The sequence below is a fragment of the Phasianus colchicus genome, chromosome 25, assembly GCF_987193195.1.
Source record: "Phasianus colchicus chromosome 25, bPhaCol1.hap1.1, whole genome shotgun sequence".
In the NCBI taxonomy this organism is placed as follows: domain Eukaryota; kingdom Metazoa; phylum Chordata; class Aves; order Galliformes; family Phasianidae; genus Phasianus; species Phasianus colchicus.
Window position 1 is genome coordinate 1,755,269 of NC_143460.1, and position 13,374 is coordinate 1,768,642.

General features: G+C 60.6%; 2 protein-coding genes across 5 annotated transcripts; one reads left to right on the forward strand and one right to left on the reverse strand.

Moving 5' to 3' along the window:
• Positions 1-3,026: 3,026 nt before the first annotated feature.
• On the forward strand, positions 3,027-9,623 carry HMGA1 (high mobility group AT-hook 1). Of its 4 annotated transcripts, XM_031605949.2 has the most exons (7): positions 3,027-3,089; positions 3,415-3,454; positions 3,782-3,958; positions 7,024-7,137; positions 7,837-7,917; positions 8,286-8,336; positions 8,733-9,623. In XM_031605949.2, the coding sequence occupies exons 3-7, from the start codon at positions 3,782-3,784 to the stop codon at positions 8,787-8,789; spliced, it is 480 nt and encodes a 159-aa protein (XP_031461809.1). In that variant the 5' UTR covers positions 3,027-3,089; positions 3,415-3,454; the 3' UTR covers positions 8,790-9,623. The 4 variants fall into 4 exon arrangements, with proteins under 4 accessions (XP_031461809.1, XP_031461808.1, XP_089980709.1 ...); XM_031605948.2 differs by lacking the exon at positions 3,027-3,089 and having other exon boundaries at positions 3,399-3,454; XM_090124583.1 differs by lacking the exon at positions 3,027-3,089 and having other exon boundaries at positions 3,435-3,454; positions 3,704-3,951.
• Positions 9,624-9,736: 113 nt separating this feature from the next.
• Positions 9,737-11,878, reverse strand: SMIM29 (small integral membrane protein 29). The gene is made up of 5 exons (XM_031605760.2): positions 11,811-11,878; positions 11,192-11,508; positions 10,438-10,463; positions 10,255-10,360; positions 9,737-10,103 (listed from the first exon to the last, which is right to left on the reverse strand). The coding sequence occupies exons 2-5, from the start codon at positions 11,300-11,302 to the stop codon at positions 10,062-10,064; spliced, it is 285 nt and encodes a 94-aa protein (XP_031461620.1). The 5' UTR covers positions 11,303-11,508; positions 11,811-11,878; the 3' UTR covers positions 9,737-10,061.
• Positions 11,879-13,374: the final 1,496 nt, after the last annotated feature.

Genomic DNA, 13,374 nt, shown 5'->3' on the forward strand with positions numbered 1-13,374 from the left:
CGGAGTGTCCCTTTGTCACAGCAACCCATCCATGTGATGGGGACAGCACTGGAGATGCCCCTTCCTGGGGACACAGAGGTGACCAGAGGAATCCCTGGCATTTATACAGACTGGAAGGAGCAGTCCTTGAGAGCAGCCCTGCAGAGAAGGAACTGGGGGTCCCGATGGAGGAAAAGCTGAACATGAGCCAGCAGTGTGTGATCACAGCTCGGAAAGCAAATGGGATCCTGGGCTCCATCAGAAGAGGGGTGGCCAGCAGGGACAGGGAGGTGATTGTCCCTCTCTGCTCTGCTCTTGTGAGGCCCCATCTGCAGCACTGCATCCAGGTCTGGAGCCCCCAGTACAAGAAAGACAGGGAGCTGTTGGAGAGGGTCCAGAGGAGCCACAGAGATAATCAGGGGTTGCAGCACCTCCCTACAAAGACAGGCTGAGGGAGCCGGGCTTGTTCAGCCTGGAGAAAAGAAGGCTGCAGGTGAGGTCATTGCAGCCTTCAGTACCTAAAGGGAGCCTGCAAACAGGAGGGGAATCAACTCTTTGAAAGAAGAGATAACAGCAGGACAAGGGGAAATGGTTTGAAGTTGAGGGAGGGAAGATTTCACTTGGATGTCAGGGGGAAGTTCTTTGCTATGAGAGTGGTGAGGTGCTGGAACAGCTGCCCAGAGAGGCTGTGGATGCCCCGTCCATCCCTGGAGGGTTGTTGGGCAGCCTGGGCTGGTATTAAATGTGGAAGTTGGTGGCCCTGCACGTGGCAGAGGGGTTGGAGCTTCGTGATCCTTGAGGTCCCTTCCAACCCGGGCCATTCTGTGACCATGGGCTGTTCCACACACACCCCTGCCCTATGCTGGGTGTCCCATCCCCAACCCCCTGGCAGTGCCCACAAAGATGGGTGTCCTGGGGGGCAGTTCAAGGTACCCCACGTGGCCCCTCCCACGTTGCCCCCGACCCCAGGTTCCTCTGTGTCCCTGTTAGCTTTGGATGTGCCACTTGCAATCAAACACCTCAATTAAAAGAAAGATAAGGCAGGCAGACTTAGATAAGGACCAGGCAGTGAGTCCTCCAATAACGACCCTTCACATTCTCCTCCTCTGCGTTCCCTGTTAACCATTTACAGCATTTCCTCTCAACCCTTTTCACTGTTGGTTTTCAGCCCTGGGGCCATGGGGGCTCTGTGTGTGTGTGGAATGGGGGGGGAGGATGAAGGGGGACAGAGGTATTTTCTGCTCTCAGGTGCTGCTAGGGAGCAGTGCTGAGGAGCTCCTGGTCTGCAGGAGGCATGGAACCGCAGGGTCAGGGGTTGGAAGTATCCTTGTGAGGATGCTCCCATGGGCACAACTGGCACAGGACTGCTTGGTCTGTGCCACCCCTTCGTGGCAGGAGCCATGCGAGGTGGGATTGTGGCTCACGTGGCCCCTGCTTGCCATGCAGCTGAGCCCTGGCACGCTCAGTGCATGTGTGCCAAAGCGCAGGGAGGGGAGATGGGAAGGGACGGGGACAGCAGCACGGGGCTTTGTGCTCTGCAGCTCCGAGGAGGTTTCATGTTACTGGGAAGCTGGGATGGCGGGATGTTCCCGGACAAAAGGCCATTGTGCACTGTGAGGCTGCACCAAGCCATGGAGCGGCCCCAGCATGGCCCACAGCCCCTGGCAGGGGCCCAAATGAGTGCCCCCCCCTCCCCTCCCCGGAGCACCGAGGGATGCGGGGCAGCCAGCAGGGTGCCAAACCCCCCAGGATGGGTCCACCGTGGGGTCCTGTGGGTGGCTGAGCCACGGAGCCAAAGCAGCCTGCCTGCTGCCCTCCTCAATCAGAACGTGTCCTCAGCATCCTAGGGGATGGGGACAGCAGGACAGACACCCACTGGGATCCAGAGCAGCACCCAGCCAGATCTGAGGCTGCTGCAGCCAAACAGCAGTGCCAGGTGGGGATGCATCCCTATGGGTGCCAGGTGGGGATGTGTCCCCATGGGTGCCATCCATTCACGGCACACAGGGACGTGGTGGCAGCCCAGGCATGGCACACACACTGCTGCACATCCCCCAGCACACCCATAGTTTCACCCCAATGCTCAGCCCATCCCCTCCCAGGAGCTGATTACTGCCTGCAGGTGGCCATAAATGCTGGCACATCAGCTCGGGGATGATGGCAGGGGGTTTTTCACAGCACCAGCTACTCTTGGACCCACACATCTCCATGCAATGGGGTCACAAGTCTGGCAAGACCCGGGACCAGGAGGATTAATTAATTAAGAGGGCTCGCAGGGTGATGAACACACCCTGGGTGAACTGGTTCTGTCACCTTCCAGTTCCCCAACGGCGTGGGCTGGGATTTGTTTTCCTGAGCAACCCTGGAGGATCCGGTTTCCCCTTTCCCAGGGAAACGAGTGGGAATCGGGCACCCAAATCCCAAACACAGCTCAGCACCGGGATGGGGCAGTGTGGGATAAAGGGGCATTGAGTCCCCCCCTCCCCAAATGGACAGCCATCTGCACCACGTGCCGATTTGGGAAGTTCAGCATCAGTGCTGGCACCAAAGTGTAACTTTAGGAATTCATCCCTGGAATGGGGCTGCAGGACATCACTGCACAACGCTGGGGGATAAAGCTGCCCTGGGAGGGTGGGAGGGGAAAAAGAGGTTTAAATGAATGAAAACTCACTCTAGGAGGCTCCACGTGGGGCTGGGCAGTAGGGAACAAAGCCCGGAGGGCAAACAAAGGCCCCTTCCCTTTTTGGTTGGGCTCATTGGGGGTGATGGGGTTTTTACTGGGGGGGGGGATCTTCCCCATGCTCTGAGATGGGCTGGAGAGAAAAATCTCATTTCTCACTTCTTCACGTTCCCAAATCCCCAAAGGGATCAGAGCAGCCCCAAATGGGGACAGCACCCCCCAAGGAGCCGCGGGGCTCCTCCATCCACCTCCAACCGACCCTATTGGGGGGGTCCTCCAGCAGCCCCGCCCCACACACAGCTCCGGCCCCACAGCCCCGGCCCTATCGCTCCCCGCCCCACAGCTCCTCCCCCCGGCTCTCCGTTCACCCCGGTGCCCTTATTTAATTTCCAGCGCGTTTGGGCTATTTTTAACAGCTGGACCCCCTCCAGTAAGGCTGAGAGCGCACCTTCCCTCCCCCCCATTTTTTTTCCCCTCCCCCCCATTTCTCCCCTTTCTTACTTTATTTCCTTAATGCTTCTGACCCCTTTTCCTTTTTTTCCTTCCCCTTGGAGCACTTTGGTTCCCCCCCCCTTTATTATCTCACTCAGAAGGGACCTCCAAAACTTCAGAACCTCTCTGCCTTCCCCTTCCCAGTTTGCCCACGGGTGCGTGTATGTGGGGGGTTGGGGGAGGGGGGGAGGCGGGGCTTCCAACGAGGAAAATTAACTCTAATAATAATAGTTAATCATCATAATTAATAATCGTAACAACAGTCGCTCCCTCCAAGCGCCCATCTCCGGGATCGCGGTGACGGTGAGTGGGGGGGCGAGAGGGGGGGGGGGGGGGGTGGGATGGATGTAAAGCGGGGGGGGGGGGGGCAATGGGGATGGATGTGGGGGTCGTGGGCTGTCCGCCCTCCTGCGCTACACGTATCGAAAGGGGGGGGTTGCTCCGAAAGTAATGCCTCCTATTTTTCTCGCGTCGACCACCCCGCCCCCCCCCAAAAAAAAAAAACAAACCAAAAACCCAACCAACTCTCCCTCCCCCCAAACCCGACGTCAGAGGCGGATGTTGATGGGATGGCGGTGGAGGTTGAACCTTCCCGCCAATGCCCCGTTCCGCGTTGTCACCGCGCGACAGATGGCAGCAGAGGGGCACTCCGACAAAATGGCGTCCGACATCGAAGTGCGTATGAAGCAGTGGTGTGTGATTGAATTCCTGCATGCGGAAAAAATTGAACCCGTCGACATTCATCGACGGCTGCTGAACGTGTACGGAGACCAAACGGTGGATGTGAGCACCGTGAGGCGGTGGGTGGTGCGTATTGCTGCTGCTGTTCTTACCGGGAGCCGCAGGACGATGCGACTGGAAAGGGGAGCTGATGGTGGGGGGTTGGGGGGGGGGGGGATTCGTTTGTAAGGCTTCGCATCGGACGGGGCGGGGGGAGGATGAGGGGTGGGGGGGGGTCCGCGTGGCGTTGCGTGCAGCCCCGGATCGGTGCGGCTGCTCCCCCCGCGGGACTCGGGTGTGTGTCCGTACGTGTGTCTGTCCGTGTCTGTGTGTCCGTACGTGTGTGTATGGGGTACAGCTGTGCAGCTCGGTGCAAAGATGCACGGACACCCCCCCCTTCCCCCCCACCACCAACCCCCAGCCCTTCCCCGCGGGGTGCTGCTGAGAAATGGGGCTTTATTATCCCCCGCTGCACAAAGCCCCGATGCTGCCCTTCCTGCCTGCTTTCTTTCTCTTCCCCCCCCACCTCCTCCTTCCCTCCCTCCCTCCCTCCTTCCTTTCTTTTATCACTTCCTTTTATGATGCATGCCCAGGAAGGAATGGGGGTGGGCTGCCCTTAATGGCGGGGTGGGGGGGCTTCAAAGGAACCCCGGGGTGTGTGTGTAAGGGGGGGGGGGGGGTCCTGATGAGCGTTCCTTCCCCGCCGAACGGGCTCTGCAACTTCTTTACTATTCCCCCCCCACCATCCGGGGGGTGCGGTTCGGTTCGCCCCCCCCGCTGCCGTCGGGCTCCGTTTCCTGGGCGTGCAGTGATGGGATGGATGTACGGCACCGCCCCCCCCCGGGTTTGGTTGAGCGGGGATGGATGGATGAATGGGGCTGCTCGCGTGGGGGGGTGCAAGCTTGGCGGGGGGGGGGGGGTTGAGGAAGGCCTTGCAGGCATTGCTGCCCGCTTGCAGCACAGCGATGGGGCTGGAGAGGAGGGCAGAGCACTGCCATAGGGATGGAGGGGGTCCTCCGTGCATCCCTCAGCCCCATCGATCTGCACGATGCATCCCCGCCGCCCCCCAGCGCTGCTGCACCTCCCACCCGCCCCCCCCCGCAGAAAGGTTTCTTTCTCAGCTGCTTCCTTCCTTCCATGGCAACCCGGCTGCTCCCTCCCTTCTGGCTGCCGTGCACGGAGTTGGGGGGGTGGGGGCTGAGCTGCAAACACCCAATGGGTGCTGGGGAGCATCGCCCACGTGCAGCACCGGCCCTGCAGCCCCATCACACAACCCCACCCCCACGTTGCACCCCACCTGCAAAGAGAGCAGAGCTTTGGGTTCCTCACAGCAATAGGGGAGCAAGCAGTGGGATGTGGGGGTGTTGGCACTTTGCTGCAGGGCTGTGTGTGGCTGCAACCCCCCCCAACCCCCAGCTGCTGGGTACAGCAGCCAGCAGGATACGTTTCCTCTGATTCTCTCTTAAACCAGGAGAGAAACGCTGCTCACACGCCGGTATTTCCCTTTCCTTAACCTAAAGCATAGAGTTGATGGTTTGTTTTCTCAGAACGGAGGGCCCTGGGATGCTGCTGAGTTGTGTTTTTGGGGCGTTGATGTGACCGCGTGGTTTCTGCCTCCAGCAAACCAAAGCAGGGGGGGGAGGAGAGGAGGGGAGATGTTTTGCACTCGTGAGTCACTTCCAGAGCTGATGCGTGGGTTTGAGAATGCTCAGTGTGAGAGCACTGTGTGTTGTGCCCCATGGTGCCCCCCCATAGGGCCCAGCATCCCCCCCTCCCTGGGACCACGTGCTTTTAGCTCAAGTGTGCCTAACCCTTATGGGAGGGAGCATATGGGAGAAGGATTCCCCCCCCCCGTGTTCCAGGGAGAGCCCCCTGTGCTGTGCTGGGGGTGCACACAGGAGGTGGGGATGCTGCTGTAGGAGGAGTTTGGTGCTAGGAAACTTCAGCTCCTCCATTGGGAATGGGTTCAGGGTTGTGCCTGTCTCTGTATGGTCGTGGTTGTGGGGCTGGGAGCTGGCTGTGCTGTGGCTCCGGATGAGCAGGTTTTCCCTACAGGTTTTTCCTCCACCCCCAGGAATGTTATTGGGATGGAGGAGGTGGAGAAACTCGTTTCTCTGTGGGATTTCCCCATGAGTGAGGAAAGCCACGCAGCGATGGGGTGGCCTGGGATGATTCCTGGTGTCCCAAAACCCAGGAGCAGGGCTGGGTTATGGGATGCAGCACCCATCCCAGCTGGGGGCAGCAGGGATGCGAGGCCCTTCCCTTCCTGCACTGAAGCAAGATGCAGCTCCAGACCCCCACAGCCCCCCCTCCAGGGCCGTGCAGCTCCTCCTGCTCTTCCAATTTGCCATCTCTGGTTCTACGTGTGGGATCTGAAGGATTCCAGATGAAATCTGGAGCTGCTCAGCCCACGTGGGTAGAAGGGGAACCGATGCTCAGCTGTGGGTCAGGCTCCCCAAAAGGCTGCGGGACCCCCAGGACAGCAACACCAGGAGCCCTCCGTGCTCCATCCCCACTGCTTCGTGGCTTCATCCCCTGCATGAGGGCGGATGGGGGACGAGGGGCTGCTGTGCCCCCCCCCTCCAACAGTGCCCTATGGGGTCTGTGTGCAGTGGGGAGGTGCTGGATGGGATGGAGGGGCATCGGGTGCTGTGTTGGGGACGGTGGCACCGTGCGGCTGCACCGCGTGGGCTAGGGGGGTTACAAAGCAACACTGGGGGGTAAAAGGGGGGGTTCTCCCAATTCCCATCCCACCGGCACATGCAGGGATCCGGCAGAGCCCTCAGCAGGGCTTGGAGCTGCATGTTCAGCCGCTACAGGGCACCGCGCAGCTCCAGAACGCGGCACCTCATCCCTCACCATCACCTCCCATCCCTCACCATCACCTTCCCCCCACCCTCTCCCCACCCCCCACCCCCCTCCATCACCTCCCTCCCACCCCACAGCAGGGGGTTCCCCTTCCCCTCCCCACCACGGCCGCGCTGACCCCAGGGATGCTCCGCTCGTCCCCCGCGGCCCCGTTGAGTCACTTCCGCGGCCCCCACCGCCCTCCCCCCTCCTTCCCTCTCTCCTCCTCTCCCTCCCACCGTGGGGCCGAGAGCTGACCGACCTTCCTCCCCTTTTTTTTTTTTTCTCCCCGTTTCTCACCGCAGCCGCAGGGAAGGATGAGCGACGCCGGCGCCAAGCCCAGCCCGCCGCTGGCCTCCAAAGGGGAGAAGGATGCGGCAGAGAAGAGGGGACGGGGGCGGCCCAGGAAGAAACCGGAGGTATGGGGGAAGGGGGGGGGTCACCACGAGGATGAGGATGGCTGCTGGGGAGGGGGGCACGTTGGCACATGAGGATGGAGCGGGGAGGGGGGGATGCTCAGGGTGCAGCCTCACCTGAGCGTGGTGATGCAGCCACCCCCGAACTGCCCCGTACCCCAAATCCCTGCACCCCAAAGCCCCCCCCAGCCCCATGTTAGGCTCTGGGTTCTCCTGCAGCTCCTCCCCTGGAGCTGCCTCTGCAGCCCGGCTAATTAAAGCCCTATTAGCACAAGCTGCTCAGAGGGATCAGATGCTGGCGGGTGGGGGTGGGGGGGTGGAGGGGGGGGGGCTTTGTGGTTGTCACTGCCCTCCCACAACGCTTTGTGCACAGCCCCGCCCCTCCCCCCTCCCCCCATGAAGGCAATGTTTGCCAATTCCCAGCTCTTTGCTCGCCAGGTTTGGGGTTTCCCAATGGGATGAAATTGGCAAATGGGGGCTGGGGGGGGGGGGAGGTTGAGCAGAGGATTGAGAAAGGAGCGGGAGCTAAGCTGGGAGATTAACACTGAGGGGAGAGGAGGGGGGGGGGGTCACCGAAGGACGGCAGTGCTCTGCCCCAAAGCAGCACTGAACCCATTGCAGTGCTCCCAGCGCTGCTGCATCCCGGGGGCACCGACTCCATCCGCAGTGGCCCCCCCCCCAACTCTTCCCCCTCCCCCACAGGATCCCAGTGAAGCACCCACCCCCAAGAGACCCCGCGGCCGGCCGAAGGGCAGCAAGAACAAGGCCAGCTCCAAAGGCAGGGTAGGTGGCTGGGTGCAATTAGAGCTCAATTAGTGGCATTTCTGGGCTGACCCCCATTCCTACAACCCCCCCGCAGGCCATGGCTGCTGAATCCTGAGGAGGTGGGGGGGAGGAGGGGCTGGGCTGTGGGGTGTTTGCATGCACACACCCTGCAACCTGCCTTCAAAACATGCAGCTCACATCCTGCACTGCTGTGTGAGTCGGGGGCCAGGGCTGTCACCTGGGGGAGGCCATTGGGGTGATGGGATTTGGCAGCAGAGGGACGGGAGGGAGGTCCGCAGATGGTGGTGGTGGATGGGGGGGAGGGGGTGCACCATCCTGACCTCAGTTTTGTTTGTTCCCCCCCACCACCACCCTGGAACACCCAGAAATCCTCAGTCGCACCAGGGATGAAACCTCGAGGCCGACCCAAAAAACCGGTGAGCGCCCCTTTCCTTTTTCCCCTGCCCTCCCAGCCGTGGGGCTTTTTGTCATTATGTCCCCCCCCCCGTGGTGGCAGTGACCCCATCCCAACGGGGATGCAGCGCTGGCTGAACGTTTTTATGAATGGAGCGGGAGGAAGCGTGGGGCAGTGCTGAGTCATGCTCACACTCAGCGCTGAGTCAGCGCCGTGTGCCCCCCTCCAACCCCCCCCACGGGGCACAGCTGTGGGCACTGGGCTGTGCACACAGGGCTGTGCCACGCTGCACAGCCCAGGATTGAAGCAGGAGCAGCTCCATGGGCCGCATCAAGGGGCGGACCCTGCAGTGACTTGTGCCTCAGTTTCCCCACTCGGTTTCCCCCCCCCCCCGCCACGTTTCTCCTTTGCTTTGCAGCAGCAGGACGAGGAGGAGGTGAACATTTCCCAGGAGTCATCCGAGGAGGAGCAGTGACCCCTCCTGAACCGCCGCTACCTCATCATCACCCCCCAGGACTGAGGGAGATGGACGGGGCACAACCCCCCCCCGGCAGCACCCGGCTTCCTCCTCCTCCTCCTCCTCTCACCCCCCAACAACAGCAGCACTGGAACACAGGGCTCAGCCCCACAGCCCTATGGGGGGGGACCCCCCCACCCCGCTCCCCCCAGCACAGTGGGGCAGCCCCACTCCCCCTCGCTGCATCCCTGCAGTGCCCGGTTCGGGGTGACCCCTTTCCCCATCGGTTCTGGTTAATTTTTATTTTATTATTTTATATATATATATATATATTATTGTGTTTTGTTTGGTTTTTTTGTTTTGTTTTTTTTTTTTTAAAAATCCTTTTTGGTTGTCTTCTCATTCACAACTACCTCTGGATATTTAAGTTCTGCTCTTGGCTCACAGAGCACTGCTGTGCCGGTGTGGGGCGGCCGGGCATCCTTTGCTTGGGGTCATCATTTTTTCCTCTTTTTTTTGGGGGGGGGGGGTTGCATTGCTGGGGGTCGCAGCGGGGGGGGGATTCTCCCCAATTCAGCCGTTTGTTCTTTTTTTTTTTTTTTTTTTCTACTGTTACTTAAAAGGTTCAGTCACTGCTGCTCCTGGGTGGGGGCATGGGGACACTGGGGGTCCCCCCTGTGCCACCCCCACGGCTGCAGCGGGGCCAGGGGGGGTTCGGTGTCGGGTTCAGGGTGCTGCCAGTGTGGGGAAATAGGGGGGGATTTATTACTGTTTATTTTTTTGTTCCACTGTTAACAACCGTCTGGTTTCCTATTTGCAGTTACTTGAATAAAACGTTTTATGGAATAAAAACATTTGATGCTCTGCTCTGGGATGGAGCTGGGGTTGATGCTCTGCTCTGGGATTGAGCCTCCGGTGGGGTCTAGGATTGAGCCCCGTGTGGGTTCTGCCCATCACCAGCACTATTGTTATTACAGACAAACGTTTATTTGCTCCACTAAAGAAGCTTGGAGTGTCCTGACCCCACAAACACCAGATAGGGCCAATAGGAGCCCATGGGTGCTCTGTGGGTCTGCACCTGTCCCATAGCTCCAGTGCCTTCCTCACCCCGTCCCCAGTGCATTTATAGGGTTTTTAGGGTGGTTTCAACAAAAAGCAGCAGAAAAATGTGCAGGAAGGTGGCAGATGCCCCATTACCATCCGTGCTCATGGGGATGCTGGTGCTGCTCCCGGTGCTGTGCTGCCACTGCTGGGGGGAGCTGTGGGGTCCAGTCCTGCTCCAGGGCAGCCTCAAGCCCTCCAACCCCCACGGGAGCCCCAGGTGGGACCCATCTGCAGGGAAGGATGGAGAGCCCTGAGCCACCACAATGCAGCTGGTGGCCCAATAATACAACCCTCCAACCCCAAAATGCAGGTCATGGCCCCAAAACACAGCCTCCAACCCCAAAACACAGCTTCCCAGCCCTAAAATGTGCACTCTCACCTGGTGCTCCTCTGCCTCCACCAGCAGCTCATGCTCCGACTCCTGCAGCTCCTCAGCAGGGTCATAGCTGTACATGGGCAGCAGGCGGTGCCGCAGGCGCTCCGACCTGGTGTGGGGATGGGGCTGAGCAGGGATGAGGTGCAGAACTGGGGGTTTATGGGGTGGGGGTCCCCAGTCACTCACCTCCGCTTCTTCTGGACGTACATCACCTGTATGGGGAGCAGGACGGGGTGTGAGTGGGATATGGGGATAGGGGTGGTGTTGGGGATGGGAGGGGATTGGGGAATGGGATGGAACTGGGGATGGGGACAGAGTTGGGGTTGGGGATGGGACTGGAGTTGAGGATGGAGATAAGATTGGGGATAAGGTTGGGGTTGGGGTTGTGGATGGGGACAGGATTGTGGTTGAGGACTGGGAGAGAGTTGAGGATGGGCACGAGGTTGGGGATGGGGACGGGGACAGTGCTGAGGTTGGAGATGAGACTGGGGACAGGGTTAGGGATGGGAACAGGACTGGCACTGAGGACGGGAGAGTGTTGAGGATGGGAATGATGGGGTTGGGGATGGCACTGAGGATGGGAACAGAGTTGGGACCGAGGATGGACACAGGGATGGTTCTGAGATTGGAGATGAGATTGAGGACAGGGTTAAGGTTGAGAACTGGGACAGGGCTGGGGTTGGGGATGGGAACAGGATTGGGGCTGAGGATTAGGTGAGGGTTGAGAACTGGGACAGGGTTGGGGTTACAGATGGGGGTGGGGACAGGGTTGGGATTGGGGATGGAGATGAGGGTGGGGACGGGGACGGACTTAAACTTGGGCAAGGAGCCAGGAATGGGGTTGAGGATGAGATTGGGGATGGGGAAAGGGACGAGGTTGGGAAGGGAGACGAGGATGGGGACGGAGCTGGGGTTGGGGCTGGGGTCTGCCCGCACTCACCGCGGCCAGGACGGCGCCCAGCAGTGTGAGCAGCACGAAGGGGCCGAGCACGGAGCCCACCAACGAATCGCCCGCAGCGCCGGGAGCGCTGGGAGCCGTCGCGTTGCTCATGGCTGCGGCAGTGCGGTGACGGCTGCTCCCAACATGGGGACGGGTGGCACGAGGGGACGAGGCGGCCCCGGTAATGACGGCGTGGGGTGCGCCGGGGGGGGGGGTAGGGACCGAGTTGGGGTTACGCAGCGCTCAGCCACGAGGACGCACCAGGAAGGGACACCCGCGGGTTGCCGTCACCCCGTCCGCCCTCCCTGCGTGTGGCCCTACGGGAAGAATGGGCCGGAGATGGGAGGTGGGAGGGGGGGGAGGGTGAGCACCCGGGGGCTGCTGTGCTGCTCCCCCCAAAGAAATCCGGCCACGCACCGCCACCCCCCATCGCATCCCGCCCCGCTACGACACGGCACTGCAGAGCCCAACGCGGTTCCGCCCCCCTCCAAGCTCTGCACCCCTCCGTGCTCCGTACCCCCCCGAGCGCTTTCCACGCATTGCTCGCCCCGTGCGCTCCCCCCCCCCGCACCACCCCGCGCCGTGTCCCCCCCCACCCCGCGCTCCCGCCCCGCCCCACCTGCGCGCACCGCCCGCACCCGGAACCCGCGCAGCGCGTGACAGCGGGGCGGGGCTTTTGGTGTTGGGGGCGTGGCTTAAACGTGGGCGCGGCTTTTCCGTGGAGGGGGCGTGGCTCAGAACGCGATGCAGTGCCGCCGCTCGGCCGCTAGGGGGCAGCAGAGACCGGGGGGGCCGTGAGGGATATGGGTGAAATAGAAAAGAATTCAAAAAAGGAAGAAGGGGGAAAGGAAGGAAAAGAATGGGCCAAGAGGGGACAGGGACGGCATGGAACTTGGGGTTCCAGCCCTCCCTGGAGACATGCCCTACTGTGGGATGCCAAAACCCGTTGCTTTAGTGGGAAGGGGCAGGGCTGGTTTGCCCCCATGCTGCGAGGCTCCTCCAGTGTCCCGTTGTCCCCAGTCCCAGTCATCCCAGTGTCCCCTTCAGTGCTGGTGGCAGTGTTGCCTTCACTGGTCCCACTGTTTCTGTTGCCTCCCCTTGGCCCCCAAAGGTCCCCTCCAATTGGAACAGAGGAAATGAACCAGGCCAGGATGCTCAGGGGAAGGGGAACCATCACCCCCAAAACCCTGCTGCACAGCTCACCCCATGGGGCCCACCGTACCCCATACATCCTCTGCATCCCCAAATCCCAAATCACACATCCCATACATCTCAAACCACACATCCCATGTCTTTCCCAAACCAGCCTCAGCCCTGCTCCCACATCAGCAGCCATGGGAGCCTCCTGCTCGTTGCTTCTCCCACCCCCCAGCCTGACATTGCTGCACCTAAAAATAAGATCTGCAGTTTCTAGGAAAGTTCCTTGGAGAGAGTGAGCAAGCACGAGGGCTGGGGGAGCACAGGGGCTGCTCAGCCCCGAGGAAATCACCCTTAGCCCCAACCAGAAACATCAGGCAGCAGAACGAGAGCATCACCACCGCCAGCTTTGGGGCACAGCCCCTTTGTGACCAGGGGGCACCGAGCAGAGTGAGCAGACCTGCAGCAGAGAGCAGCAGCAGAGCCAACAGGCTGCTCTGCTCCCAAAGGTGCAGCAGAATGCACGGCAGCCCTTTCTCCCTGCTGCTGCCACCCTTACCCCTCCCATATGTGCTCACAGCATCTCTGCAACTCGTGTCTCTGATGGGCAATATCAGAAAATTAACGTCACCCAAAGTCACCTTTGGCTTTCCAAAGGAGCTCCATCGTTGTGCTGTTCGTCTGCCAGGCTGTGGATGGACCAGCAGTGTGATGCCACACCTGGAACAGAGTCCTGTGCAGACACAGTGCTGAACAGCCAGTGATTAACATCAGTGAGGGTGGATACAGGGTGCTGCTGGTGCTCTGCATCCCTGCAGCAGAAGCAGAAGGTCATTTCCACCTGTGGGCTTTGCAGCACGGCTGTGAGCAGCTTATGAGCACTGCCAACACTCCTGCTGCACAATTCAAGGCTGGAAATGTCCAAGTGAGACCATTCCTTGCAGCTCACCCCAATCCTACAGCACAGTCCCCTCTGCATGGAACCTGAAGGGCTCTCACCTATTTCAGCATTTGCTCCTCCAAATCCCAGACACAGCAAGGGGCAG